Below are 13688 nucleotides of genomic sequence, written 5' to 3' on the forward strand. Positions count from 1 at the left end.
CTATCCAAAATGCCTCACAGTGGGTGTCGAAAGAAATGCGACGCCCTTAGTCTGGCTGCGGCAGTAAATCACTACTTCCCAAGCACAACTATAGGGGGCGTAAATGCTCCTCAAGCACTCCTCAAGCACAGGCATAGCAGTAGTAAACGAATTCTCCTAAAGTGCAAGAATAGGAGTGAGTGAACGATCCCTGGATGCATACATACTGCCGGGTAGTCTCGTTTCTTTCGACATCCACTGTGACTGTTTCACTGAACAAGCAGAGGTCCTGGGATACCCGTCTATTTTCGATTTCTATCCAAAATGCCTCGTTTGCGTGATGGCTATGCCTGCCGTCTATGCCGTAAAAAAAAAAAAAAAGTCTAGAGTTGATAACGTTGTTGACATGTCGTCCTGTCTGCAGTGCATGCCAGTCTATGCAAAAGCACGCGCTCTCCTTTTTCGTCCGTCTCAAGGTTGGTCGTGATATGTAAAAAGCTGGCGTCAAGAAGATAAAAACAATCGCTGCTCGCCCCCTTCCAAATCATGGTATCACAACGCTTGCGCTCCCACACCAGTTGTTTACTGGGGGATCAGAACACCCCTGTAGCGCATCTTGCCCTCGTCGAGCGTCTTGCAAGCCAGCTCGATGCCCTCAACCGTCATGGGGAAAGTGTTGAGCATGGGCTTGATGCCGTGCCTGGCGGCGAACTCCAACATGCGGCGGTGGGTGGCGCGGCTGGCGACGATGGTGCCCTGGACCGTGATGCCCGAGGTCAGGAGCGGCATGTAGGGGAGGACGAGGTCGCCGGACTCGACCGAGAGAGGGAAGAGGGTGCTGGTGGGAGCCATGATGGGGAAGTACTGAGCCCAGTCTGTGGAGTCGCATGTTAGTATTATTCTCTCAATTATCCGCTTTGGAAATGAGTAGACGTACCGATGTGGGCGCTGGTGCAGACGAGCAGGTAGTCGAGCTTCTTGCCAATGTTGATCTCCGTGAGACCCTTGGTGGCGTAGAACTCGCTGGCACCGAGGCGGAAAGCCTCCTCCTTCTTGGAGTCGGTGCCGGAGAAGACGACAACGTCGTTGCCGCGCTTGGCAGCGAACTGAATGGCAAGGTGACCAAGACCACCAATACCGAGGATACCAACGCGGGCGGTCGAGGGGATCTTGTAGTCGTCGAAGCAGGTCCAGACAGTGGCACCACCGCACTGGAGGGGAGCAGCCTCAGCGTCCGTCAGGCCGTCGGGAATCTTGAACAGGAAGGCTTCGCGCCAGACGCCAGCGTCGGCAAAGGAGCCCTGGTCGAGGTCGGCGTAGCCAAACATGGCGCGCTCGTCGCAGTAGACCTCGCGGCCGGTCTGGCACTGGTCGCAGTGCGAGCAGTTGTCGTGCTGGTAGCCCCAGCCGACGCGGTCGCCAACCTTGAGGAGCTTGGTCTGGGGACCGAGCTCAGCAACGACACCGACACCCTCGTGGCCGAGAGCCATGTCCGTCGTCTTGTAGTGAAGGTCGGTTCCTATGCCCATTAGTGCTGTGCCAAAGAGGAGAGCCAAATCGACATACCGCAGAGACCCGAGGCAGTGACCTTGACGAGGACCTCATCGCCAGAGAGAGCAGGGCGCTCAGTCGTGGTCTTGACGATGGCGCCGCTCTGGGAGCCCTTGTAGACGGTGAAGGAAGGCATGGTGCGGCAAGAGAGGCGATGGAAAATAGAAACTTTTGGGTATCTCAAAGGAAACTGGCGAGCTGGAGAAGGACGGGGCAAGAAGAGGAGAGAAAGATATATAGCAAAAAGATAACGGCGGTGTCCAAGCTGTTGGCCGCTGACAAAATACTAGCCAGCCTACCCATGACGTTGGAAAAGACCCTGCACGGTCGAGGCACTAGATCCGAGAGATACGGATAGGAGGCGCATCAACCGTAGCCAAACGGCATAAGCATGCTGCATGGCCGTGGCTGCGCCAGAGCTCACAGCCAACAGCGGGCAACAATTTTTCTCTGCAAAGATTTCGGGGCAGAAGACTAAAAGCGGGAAAAGAGCTCTGACAGAAAATTTGGAGCGCGACTGGAGTCGGTCCTGCTCGGGTCGTTGGGCGGTTTCAGCGGCCGGTGTTGAGGAAAAAAGACACCGGGTCTGTGGAGCCTCGACTCTGGAGGCTCGAGTTGCGTGCTTGTGGATGCCGCAGCGTCGACCGGCAGCGGCCTTGAGACTGCCGAAACGTCGGCATGGCGGCGCTGCTTTGGTGGGAGCTCGGGGCGCTCGGATTTGGGCGCCACCCCCAGTGAAGAGGCGACTTTCCTGTAGCTGTATTCGTAGCAGAATTGCTGGCTGCCAGCAACGTTCTCCTCACCGGTACATTGTAGTTTTCAGCCAGTTCAAGTCGCATGGTGATCTTGATCTCAGCGCGGCCCGCTGCCCGCTGCCAGCAAGAGACCAGACCTGTCGTGGCGCTGTGCTCTTGCTGACTGCAGTGGACGTTGGCCAATCACGGGCGCGGCAAAGAAGCATCTGGTCGAAGAGAACATTTACAATCAACGCCCCGCGGCGCCCAAGCAGGAAGTTGGTTGTTCAGTAATCCGCACCGCCACCATCTCCCTCGATGGTCGGTCGAAGCTCGTGGGTTTGTGCTTCGTTAGCAGGTTGCCGTTTTTCCATGGTTGGAACATTGATGTGCAACTGTGACGAAGGCGGCGGACGAGAGGACTCTGGCTATGGCCGTGAATCGAACATGATGGACGCCCACTCGAAGGAAAGCTGGTCTTGGTCGTCCAGTCGCTGGAACAGAGGAAGCAAAGCGTCAAGCGCAGTGGCTGTTGCTGTTGGCGGGTCGTGGCGGCCTTGGCCCGATCGACGTCAGTTGTGCTAAATTTTCTCTCTTCAGCCTCGGCGCCTCCCGCGTCGCGGTGATTTTCTTCCTACCCGCTGCTCGCTTGAAGGAATCTTGACTCGAAAAGAGACCATCTTCCACTTCTATTCCGAGGCCCGGAATCCGCTGCGCGTCAGTGGCTTGTTGGCCTGGGCTCTTCGGTCGGCCTTGATGCTGCAGAGTTTGATCAGCGGCTTTTTCCTTGGATGCCCAGCTGACAAGCAGCGCAATCCTTCCTTCGGTTCCTTCTCGTGCTTTCGCCCCCCCTGCCCTGGCCCAACGCCACGGAACCGGAGAAACTCTCAACGGCTGGCGGCATGGATCGCTCCTCATTCCTGGTTACATGTCACGGCGTGCAAGCAGCTGCAAGGAATGCTCAAAATGTTTGTCAAGAACCACGACGTATTGGTTCTGTTGGTTGATTGTTTGTCGCTACGTGGTAATAGGACAGAAGTAGGAAAGATGCCAGAGATTCACTGGCGCCCTCACCGGGGGTATCTGGGTATAATCCGCCGCTGGTTGTAATATCAAAGAAAATCGTCATGTAGAGAGCCCTCTCCACGAGGAGCCAAACAGCTCCTCGCCGGTTGTAAAATCAGTCAACTTTTGTTTGTTCCTTCGCTCCCATCCATCCATGCCCGTATGTTGAAATGCATTTTCAAAGGAAATGGCGCAGCCCTCCTAGGTCGGGAGAAGGGACATGCAATAAACAGTGTAAGTAAGAGTAAAGCAAAGATTTGGACCAACGCCCCATGCTTGAAGAAGCGGGAGTCAGAACCAGCCCGCCGCCGCAGTTGGCCGAAGCGACGAGTCAACCGTCGCGACGAAAAGAATCGAATCGGTAAAGCCGGAAGAGAGGAGATGGACGGCAGCATCAGTCTAGTTTCGCGCAGACATGGTGCGGTTGAGCTGCGTGAGCCAGTTGCGGGCCGTCTCGTAGCTGCGACGGCCACGCTGTGACGATGAGCTGTCAGCGCTGTCGCTGCTCATGGTTGAGCTGGCTGACGTCTTGCGGTGCGTCGAGGGCTTCTTGTCGTCGATGATGTTGCCGCTGCCGCCGCGGCCAGTCGAGTAGATGGGGGCGGCATTGGCCTGAAGACGCTGCTCCTGGCGCAGCTCCTCGTCGAAGCTGAAGATGGTTCGCTCGCGGTGCACGTTGCCGGCGCCGCCACGGCCTGTCAGGAAGTGGCCGCTCGAAGGGGGCTTCGGCAGCTTGAGGTTGACGCGCGATGGCGGGCCAGTGGCAGTGGGGCCGGGAGTGACTTCCTTGGAGGAGATGCGGGTTGCATTGCCAGCACCGCCACGGCCCGTGTGGATGTAGGTCGTGTTGGAGGGCACCGAGGGGTGTGGCTCGGTGATGGAAAAGGTGCGGTACATTGAGTTGGTCATGGTGTTTGATAGGTACGGTGAGGTTTGGAGGCAGAGCGATAGCGGCGGTGTGTTCCGATTGTTCCCGCAAGCGTCGCGGTTTCGTCCGAATCAGGTAAGAGGATTTTCTCGAGCACCAATGCGGAGTGATAAGGGTGCCTGCAGGTCCCGAAGAGGAATATACAAGTCTGAAATGGTCGCAGAATCGTCTGGCAATGATTTCGAAGTGATTTGGAAGCTATCGTGAAGTCGTTGGAGGCAGCGGCAGCAGAGTTTTATAGCTGGGGCCCCTAAAAGCCCCCCGAAAATTTGCATCGATTTCGCCGTCGGGTCACGATGACGCTTTGCAGCTTGGGGATTGCGCTTTGCAGCTTGGGGTAGGGCTGGTAGTCAGGCTCGGCGCCTGGAACACGTCAACCAAGGATTGCTGGTCCCGTGCTGGCCCAGCCCGTTTCTGTTACCTAAGCCCTCGAAACTATGGGGTAATGCCAAAATAACGTGAATCATCCTCATCACCCGCCGACAACGCGTGCCCTCGACCACCGCTGTGACGGGTCAACCGCGAGTCGCTCGCCATGCGAGAATGCGAGATCCCTCTGCCCGTCCCAGAAGCCTCCAGATCAAACTACTGCCCTCCCTTCAAGCTTCCCGTCGAGCCTCATCCGTCACCACTGCTCCTCCTCTCCTTGGTCGCCCTGCCACTCGTCATCATCCTTCCTGGTCCTCGGCCTCTCCCTAGCGCCCTTCCCCAGATTTTCCTCGTCTCCCTTACTCTACCCCAGCCGGTGCCAGCGCTCCGACAGGCACACCGGTTCCTGTCCCTGGCCACACGGCGGTGCCTGCCTGCATCGACTGCATCATATAACCTCGCAATTGCGTAAAGCCCCCGCCCAGTGCTCACGACATGGCCCAAAACCAAAACAAACGCCAGGGTATTGTGTTGCAACTCCCGCCACAACGCCGTCCAGAGGGATTCGCCATTTGCTAAGAGAAACCCCCTCGTCATGCGCAAAATGCGGGGGAAAACTAGCCCCCGGAGCCAAGGGATGCTCGGGCGAACCATGTGCGTAACCGACATGACCGGCCCTCTCCCCTCCCCAAGAGCCATGACACACCCACGTAATCCCACCATGGCCCTCTCACGACGCAAACTTGGAGTGGATAATGTCCGGATTCTCCTGCCACTCGTCCTTTTCCACCCACATCTGTGTCCCGCGTTAGCTCGCTCTCAGTCTGTCCAGACGCTTTGCTCACCTTCTTGAACGTGCTCAAGCCAGCCAAGATGCTTCCACCCGTCCACGTGGTGTATATTCTCTCAGGAGGCGCCGATATTCTGATCTTCATGTCGCGAACTGCCAGCCTCTGAATCTCGTGCAGCAACCTGTCGCCAAACCCCTTGGTGAGCGTGCACCCTCCTGACAGCACAATGCTCGAGTATAGGTCCTTGCGGAGGTCCAAGTCCGTCCTATTTATAGCCGTCACCACCATCTGGTGCACCCCTGGCCATTCTGAGCCGATGAGCTCGGGATTGAACAGAATCTCGGGGGCGCGGAACCTCTCCGCACCGACCTGCAACCAATCTTTGTCAAACCATTACTGCGTGACTTTTGGGGCGGTCCGGGCACTTACCTTGAGTCTTTGCCCGTCTGGCAGTCTGTACTCAATGCTCTTCTCGTTTGCTCTCGCCGTGCTACCCGTCCACTCCTTTTCTTCCTTGATTGGGTCAAGGCAGACGTACGAGTGCTGCTGCTTTATATCCTTGACGATTTCCTTTTCCGCGCTCGTGTGGAACACGTAGCCGCTCTTTCTCAGCAGGGTCTGAAGGTAGTCTGTCACATCTCGGCCAGCAATGTCTATTCTCTGAATTGCATTCGCAATCTGAAATCCCTGAAACACGGGCACTGCATGCGATACACCGTCGCCAGCGTCCAGTACCACTCCCGTTGTTCGGCCTGAGGCATACAGTGACAGGACGGCTTGTATCGATGTGTACAGAGCGGGTACATTGAATGTTTCGAAGAGGATTTGGGCCGCCGTGTCACGGTTGGTGCGTGGATTGAGGGGAGCCTCTGTCAAGAGCACCGGATGCTAGAAGAGTGGGATGCGTAAGCGGGGAAAAAAGTCTCCAGGGCTGCCATAAGACGACACTTACATCCTCGCTCACAGTCTTCAGCTCTTCCGTGTACAGGTACTGCCATATCCTCTCCATGTCATCCCAATCCGTAACGACGCCGTGTTCCAGCGGGTAGTTGATCTTGAGCAGGCCCTTGAGGCCGTCTGCCTTTTTGCCGATAAAGAAGTCGCCCTCTAGAGCTCCCGCTAGCGCTCTGACGTGTTTTGGTCGGCCGACCCACGAATTGAAGTAGCATTTGGGGACGTCTTGACCGGCGAACCCCGCTCGAATCGTTCCGCTGCCATTGTCAATCACAATGGGGGCATTGAGCAGCCTTGAGCTGGCCATGGTGGGCGTGGGCGTTGAGTTGTGTTGTCGCGGCGTGCGGGATGGCGGTGAGCAGCAAAGGCAGCAGCTCGACGCGACGAGCTTCGAGGTGGTCCGTGTGCAGGTTCAGCCGGGGAAGGCTGGGGTGGAAGAGGCGCTGAGCGTGGGCGTCGATGTCTGTGGTGTTGTCGCGTTTGAACTGAGGTTGACGCGCTTGTCGTACCGTGCAAGGATGCTCCACGTCGACTGGCGAATGGCGCCAAGCCCAGCTCTCGAAAATGGTCGCTACCGTGCCCACCATGAACTCCCCAATATAAGAAATTCCAGATTATTTGCAGATTCACCTTGTGCCACTGTTTTACGCTGAAAAGGTCTGCCGCGCCATCAAATTTCAGCTTTTGAAACACGGTCCCTTTGGACATGCCAGAATCTCACGTCGACGCTTCACTGTGCGTGCTACCAATTCGCCTCCGCCGTGGCATTCCTCAACTTTCAATTACCAGAAGAGAGACTCTACAGAGCAGCTCAACTCGGTCGTCTCATAATAAACAGCAAAATTCGCTGGAAGTCGTGCCAAACAAAAAGCATGTACCCGGGAGTCCTGGCAACTACATCCAGCGATTCGATTGAGCGGACCCCAAGGTCTCCGGGGATGATGACAGCATCAGAACCGTAGCCATGATTGAGCAGCTCCAGTACTACCGTCGTACGCAAAGGTCGCTGCGTATGACCCACTTCTCGCCTGCCAGGACTTCCCGACCTTCATGCAGCATGCACTCTGCGCCGTGTCGATGCAGCAGAGCAAGTCCAACTTCCAAACCAACTGCCAGAGGCTCTGGCGGCGGATCTTTTCTGGAGCTCTTCTTGGGATGTTCTGGGTAAAAGACTGTCTCTCCACCAATGCATCCCGTTGCCGGAGATGTCAGGTAGAGGAGCAAGGTCCACGTCGTCCGCGCTTGAATGGCTGGATTTCCAGGAATCACCACATTGTTGAAATCGTCGTCTGCTTTCCGTAAGACGGGTTTTCGCCCAAAACAACCTCAATCAACACTCACAATGCTGGTCAAAATATTGACCCTGGCTATATCGGTATATCCGTATGTTGGGATTCAGCCCGACGACATGTCCTCCCCAAAGATCTATGCGCTCCTCGGGCGACAGGTTTATTCCATCTTCCGTCTCTACGGTACCCAAAACAAGGTCCTTCAGGCACGTCTCTTCCCAGAGCCGCTTCGCAAACACGGGATCCTGAAGCTGAAACCGATCATTTACCCGCACAGCATCTCCCTTCTTGGGCTTGCCCGGTGTCGTGGCCAGTGGAAGAGACGACAGAAAGGAGACGTAGGTCTTGCACAGAGACGAAGGCCAAAAGTTTGGAATTGTCACAATTTGTCCTGGCAATACCTCTTCGAGACTCAAATCAGACGAGGGGATCAGAGGCCTGAATGGCGGCCAGTTCGGAGGTTTCTGCTCGGTCGATGACGTCGGCGCGGCTTTCGATGCCGCCGGCGCAGGATCTTTCTTCTTTCCTTTGAGTGGCATCTACGTGCCTGGGTTTGGGATTCAGGGCAAATCTCTGCCAAGGTGGAGGCCGATCGACTGTTTAGCCAACCTCGACCAAGGCCGGTGGGGTGAGGAGTTTGGAGTCGTCAGTGCGCAGCTACGGGTTCCAGCCAAACACTGGCGCGCTTCGCTGCCAGGGCGGATTTTCTTCGGCAACTTTTTGTGTGTCTAACCAACAACTGCCTGTGCTGCCCTGAGGGAGAGTGAGGTGCCCGCTCTTCACGCGCCTCCGAGAGAGGGACATCCCAAGCCGCCTCACCTTTGCGCCCTGACCGCCTCACCCGCTCTCGCAGAGTGCATGTCCGCAGATCCAAGTCGCGGGCAGCACATCGCACTGCCTGCCGCGCCCAAAGACTCGCCTGCATCGTATGCGCGACCAACGGCTACCGCGACCCAAGATGCTCATGCTGAAGCCGCCGACATGACGGAGAATGCGACAAACACGGCCGAGCGCCAGCCTGACCAGACCATGGACCCCATGGAAGGAGTAGAGGGAGCCGCTGTCTCTCCCAAACCGCATCGGCAAGAAGAGAGCGCGCTCCCACCCAATCCGATCGAAGACGCCGTCAACCCGGATGAGCTGCCGCCGCCCCAAGAAACTGCGCCGGCGCAAGCGCAGGAACCTGTTGGCCAACAGCAAGAGCAAGCGCCGGATGCGCCTGCGGACATACACACACAAACTCAAGAATCGCAGGAAAACCAAACACCCGCCCCGGACGTGCAGAACCCAGACGCATCGAACGAGCCCGCCGACGATCCTGTCCCCAACGATCCACCTCCAGATAGCGACCAAGTCCACCCCAACGACGAGCTCTCGGCTGCCGCCCAAGATCAACTCTCCCTCGACGTCGCCAATACTGGTGATGTCACGGCCCCGACACCGACAGCGACACTAGGTAGTGTGGTAGACACCACACGCGCACTGCTCAACGGAATGCACGCTTCTGGGGAATTTCCCTGGGGCAGTATGGATGTCCAGCCGTCTAGTGCTCTAGGGGTGCACCCAGATGTCCTTGGCTACGGCCAAATGGGCTCCCCGGCGTCTGCTGCTCTTCAGCAACTGGAACAGGACCGACAGTGTGCTTTTGCCAAACTTGAATTCCCCGACGGAGACTTTTACGTAACAACATACGCAGTTGAGCTGGGACGAGATGCTCGTGCGTTCAAGCAAGAGATGAGAAGACGGAACCAGCAGGAGAATGAAGACGTTGGCAACAACGGAGAGCGCCCTCAGACACCCATGAGGCCTACTGCTCCCAGTGTGCCCAGCGTGTGCCGAAGCAATCTGAGCGAGTGCGGAGGAATCATGGGTGGTGACGACTACCACGTCGACGTTGCACCCAGGAAGCGCAAGAAGAAGAAAGAAAACAAGTCGAACAGTTCCTCCTCGCGAAGACCCTCTCGCATTGGCTCCATCGTTACCGCAAACGACCCGTTTGAACCCATCAACTACAATGACCTTGCTACAGTATCCAACAACACGGGCAATCGAGACTCTCTCCTACCTGACCCGCATGAAGTACCCCTCGTCCCCATACACCCTCCCATGTCCGACGACGGACCCATCGGCCACAAGGGCATTTCCCGGAAGCACCTGAAAATCTATTACAGTTTCGACAAGGGTTGTTTTGACATGAAGGTTCTCGGCCGCAACGGCGCTTTCCTCAACAACGATCACTTTGTCCCATCTGACGATCCGGTCTCCTTGGACGACGGTGACATTATCCAGATCGGTGCTGTTCGAATCACCTTCCGGCTACCAAATGATCCTGCAGATGAAGACGCTCAGTCTGAGACGGATAGCATTAGTGGTGGCATCAGTCTCAACTTTGAGGATGGCCGCGGCCAGAGTATTGTGCCTGAGGACGAGAGCGAGGATGACTACGGCTACACTAACCACTACAACTACAGTCCAGCCTATGGATGGGCGTCGGAGGACGACTTTTCTGGGGAGGACGATGATCTCGAAGATGACTACCAGGAGCAGCAGCCCCGCCAACCCAAGGTCAAATTGAAGCTGAAGCTCAAAGCCCCGTCAAAAGAGAGGAAGCCTGAGTCTCGACCGAAGCCCAAATCTGAAGCTGGACTCAAGAAGAAAAAGAAAGAAAAGCTCAAGGCCAAGCGGGAGGCCAAGCTCTCTGGCAAGTCAGTACCCAAGCAGCAAGTCAAGGAGAAACCCACAGAGGTCGCCCAGGAGCGGGACTTGGAGAAGCAGGAAAGAGAGAAAGAGAAGGAAGAGAAGAAGAAGGAGAAGAAGGAAAAGGAGAAAGTCGCGTCCAAGACTGCTTCCAAAACAGTCTCGAAGACAGCGTCCAAGGTCCCGTCCAAGACTCCAGCCAAGACCGTTGAAAAGCCTCCCAAGGAGAAGAAGGAGGAGGAGGCCAAATCTCAAGTCACCATTGTCAGGCCGGAAGACATTCCGAAACCAAGCACCGAGCTTCCTCCGCCTGATGAAAAGCCCGAAGGCGACAATGAGGAGGAGAGCAAGCCCGCCGAAAAGAAGCCTGATGCCCAGCCCAACAAGGACAGCAGTGGTAGGCGTGTCTTGACTGCCGAAGAAGCTGAGCGGCTGGGCCTCGAGCCTGGCACTGTCATTGAACGGAAAAAGGGTCCTGGCCGACCTCCCAAGGATGGTATCATGTCTAAACGTGAAAAGGCCGAGATTCTCAGACGCAAGAAGGAAGCCGAAAAGGCGAGAAAACTTGGCCTTGACCCCGGTGATTTGTCCAAGGTGGATCTCTCCAGACCTCGTAAGGAGAGCAAGGAAGGCGACAGCAAGTCGGCCGAGAAGAAGATCAAGAGCGAAGGACCCGAGGGCGAGGGCACAACCACCGAAGGCGGCGATCAGAGCGCGGAGAAGAAGTCGGTCAAGATTTCGAGGCCTCTTCGTTCGCCTTCGCCAGAAATGAAAGAGTCCGACTACACGGAGGAGCAACTGCAGCGTCCGGCCGCCAATTACGTCGTTCTCATTCACGAAGCCATCTCGAACTCAAAAGAAGGGAAGCTTAACCTGCAGCAGATTTATGCTGCGATCGAGCGCAAGTACCCGTACTACAAGTTCAAGACGAGCACGACTGGCTGGCAGAGCAGCGTTCGCCACAACTTGGGCCAACATGAGGCTTTCCGCAAGGCCGAGAAAGAAGGCAAAGGCTGGATGTGGGCAATCAATCCCGGTGTCTCCATTGAGAAAGAGAGACGCAAGCGAGTGACGCCTCCGCCGCAGACTCAACCAAGGCCTTACTACCCAGGCACTCATCCATCCCCGTATGGATATCCGCAGGGTGGCATGCCTCCCTACGGACACCCGTCGGTTCCATACCCCCCGAGGCCTCCAGGTGCGCCAGGGCAGCCTCAGGCTGGAGCACAGCAGCGAACCTATCAATCGCCGTACGGCTCCCAGCCTTTGGGACAAGCAGCACAACCAAGACCTGCGCACCAGTCTCCCTATGGACCTCCAGGACCTCCGGGACCTTCAGGACCTCCGGGACCTCCAGGACCTCCAGGACCAAGACCATCCTACCAAGGTCCTTACGGCTCGGCCTACAGTCAACCAACGGCGACCTCGCAGGGCCCTTACCCTCCTACTTCTACTGGCACGAGTCATGCGACTGCCAGCGGCGCGCACTCAACCGCCGGCTCTTCTCCATCACCTTACGCCGCAACTTCAGGTCCACCCTCATACCCGACCGGGACGACTCCCACGACGTTTCCACCCCGTCCACCATACAGTCAGCCTCCACCGGCTGGGCAGACGCACTACTCTCAAAGCGCTCCACAACAACCGGGGCAGGCAAGACCACCAATCGGAGCTCCCAGCCCACACGGCATGGAACCTTTGCCGCCTCGCAAGTCGGATTTGTACGCGGATAGCGCTCCTTATGCGACTCTCCTCAACTCGTTCCGTGACCACTATTTCCGCCATGCCCACAACAAGCTCAGCCGCTCACTCACAAAAGATGAGATTGTCAAATTGACGGATCGTGGTCTTGAGAGAGCGCTGCACCCGGAGCGCTACCAGAACCAGAAGCCAGTAGAGCAAATGGACCAAAGGGAGAAAGACGATCTCAAGGACGAAAAGGACATTGAGAATGCAGTCAAGGAAATGATGAAAAAGTTCAAGTACGGATATGTGCTAGACCAAGCCGACAGCAAGATTGGCAAAGCTCCTCAACAGGCTCTCCCGGGACAGTCCTCTGGACATGGTCAAAACCAAGCACAGTCACATTCTGTTCCTCCGTCTCAGAGCTCTGTACCTCCAGGAACTTCTCAGTCTCCAGCGCCTGGCCAAAATCAACCTCAGACCAATGTTCCAACTCCAACTCCTCCTCCTACATTGGCCTCCAATCCTGCCCAGGCAGCGGCAGCAAATACTAACCTGGTGCACGCGCCTCCAAGCCATGGACAAAGCCAGAGCCCGCTCGCTCATCAACCCCATCAAACCCAACAGCCGCCTGCGACACAACACGCAACTGCGGGTCCTCAGCACAGCTCTTCGGCTCCGACTGCAGCTATGACCACTCCAGCTCCACCAATGCCGCACAGTACAACACCATCATTGTCCAAGTCGGCAAGCCCTTCGCAAACTGGACCCGCGCCTGTAGCACCAATGCAGCCATCTCAATCTGCCGCACGTCCACCAGTGCCGTCTGCGCACGCTCCTCAAGCAGTTGAAACCAGACCCACTGCCCCGCAACCCCACGGCCCGCCTCGCAGCAATGGCACCAGCACCCCCGTGCCGCCTCCGGTCGAAGCTCTCACGCCCCTCGGTGGCAGTCCAAAAACCAACACCCCAGTCACTTCGGCTGCTCCAAGTCCGCGTCCGGCTCCAACAGCAATCAGAACCACTTGGTCCGGCAAATCGCCTTCACCAGCACCCCCGACGACGGCGGGCATCAAGAGAAGCGCTCCGGATACAGGAAGCGGAAGCGGAACCCAGACCGGAGATGGCGAAAGCGAGACGAAGAAGGTCAAGACTGAAGAGAAGGTCTAGTTGAATATCTCTGGTTTCTTGACAGAGGACAAAATTATCCGTGGTTTTTCTCATGGACAGGACAGGACATTGCTTTAAGACGGTGTTTGACGACTACCCAAAAAGCAGGCATACGGAACGAGTTGATGTTTAACGACCACCACTTGCATTACCTATCAGCAAACTGGGTTCAACCACAACCGTGGCAGCGACAGTGTTTCGCCTAATTTCTTTACCACCTGGCGTTTTGGAGCATGTCTTTATGGGTCTGGGGCCTCTTAATCCTCACATTATCGGCAAGTCTGGCATGACTAGGAACTTTGGTTTTCTCTCCAGTTCTCGTTTCGCGCCATGGCACGGCGCATTTGAAAAGTCAAAGGTTTCTGTTTCACTCTTATTTCCCGGCATGCTATGGTACATGAACAGAGTGGGGCATCTTTCGTTGTTGTATACATGTTTCTCACGGTATTTTTTGGCTTGTGGCCCCAGCAGTCTTGTA

At 56.5% G+C, this 13688-nt stretch overlaps 6 protein-coding genes across 6 annotated transcripts; 2 read left to right on the plus strand and 4 right to left on the minus strand.

Annotated features, from left to right (window-relative positions):
• Nucleotides 1–273: 273 nt before the first annotated feature.
• Nucleotides 274–1666, minus strand: J3D65DRAFT_699672 (chaperonin 10-like protein; the record flags this gene model as incomplete). The annotated part of the gene is made up of 3 exons (XM_066804065.1): nt 274–854; nt 917–1498; nt 1546–1666. The coding sequence occupies 3 exons, from the start codon at nt 1664–1666 to the stop codon at nt 562–564; spliced, it is 996 nt and encodes a 331-aa protein (XP_066653894.1). The 3' UTR covers nt 274–561.
• A 54-nt stretch (nt 1667–1720) lies between these two features.
• On the plus strand, nt 1721–2789 carry J3D65DRAFT_443545 (uncharacterized protein). Its single transcript, XM_066796268.1, has one exon. The coding sequence runs from the start codon at nt 1929–1931 to the stop codon at nt 2556–2558; it is 630 nt and encodes a 209-aa protein (XP_066653895.1). The 5' UTR covers nt 1721–1928; the 3' UTR covers nt 2559–2789.
• Nucleotides 2790–3489: 700 nt separating this feature from the next.
• On the minus strand, nt 3490–4557 carry J3D65DRAFT_443601 (uncharacterized protein). The gene has a single exon (XM_066796269.1). It carries the CDS (start codon nt 4236–4238, stop codon nt 3729–3731), a length of 510 nt encoding a protein of 169 aa, XP_066653896.1. The 5' UTR covers nt 4239–4557; the 3' UTR covers nt 3490–3728.
• Nucleotides 4558–5356: 799 nt separating this feature from the next.
• J3D65DRAFT_556102 (actin family) lies at nt 5357–6678 on the minus strand (the record flags this gene model as incomplete). The annotated part of the gene is made up of 4 exons (XM_066797255.1): nt 5357–5422; nt 5472–5786; nt 5847–6305; nt 6370–6678. 4 exons carry the CDS (start codon nt 6676–6678, stop codon nt 5357–5359), a joined length of 1149 nt encoding a protein of 382 aa, XP_066653897.1.
• A 213-nt stretch (nt 6679–6891) lies between these two features.
• J3D65DRAFT_630338 (uncharacterized protein) lies at nt 6892–8303 on the minus strand. The gene is made up of 3 exons (XM_066800823.1): nt 7713–8303; nt 7093–7660; nt 6892–7030 (listed from the first exon to the last, which is right to left on the minus strand). Exons 1-2 carry the CDS (start codon nt 8197–8199, stop codon nt 7356–7358), a joined length of 792 nt encoding a protein of 263 aa, XP_066653898.1. The 5' UTR covers nt 8200–8303; the 3' UTR covers nt 6892–7030; nt 7093–7355.
• Nucleotides 8304–8641: 338 nt separating this feature from the next.
• Nucleotides 8642–13210, plus strand: J3D65DRAFT_669281 (uncharacterized protein; the record flags this gene model as incomplete). Its single annotated transcript, XM_066803180.1, has 1 exon — nt 8642–13210. The coding sequence occupies one exon, from the start codon at nt 8642–8644 to the stop codon at nt 13208–13210; it is 4569 nt and encodes a 1522-aa protein (XP_066653899.1).
• Between the last annotated feature and the right edge of the window lie 478 nt (nt 13211–13688).

The sequence above is a fragment of the Phyllosticta citribraziliensis genome (assembly GCF_038025025.1).
Source record: "Phyllosticta citribraziliensis strain CPC 17464 chromosome Unknown J3D65scaffold_8, whole genome shotgun sequence".
NCBI classification, from domain to species: Eukaryota; Fungi; Ascomycota; class Dothideomycetes; order Botryosphaeriales; family Phyllostictaceae; genus Phyllosticta; species Phyllosticta citribraziliensis.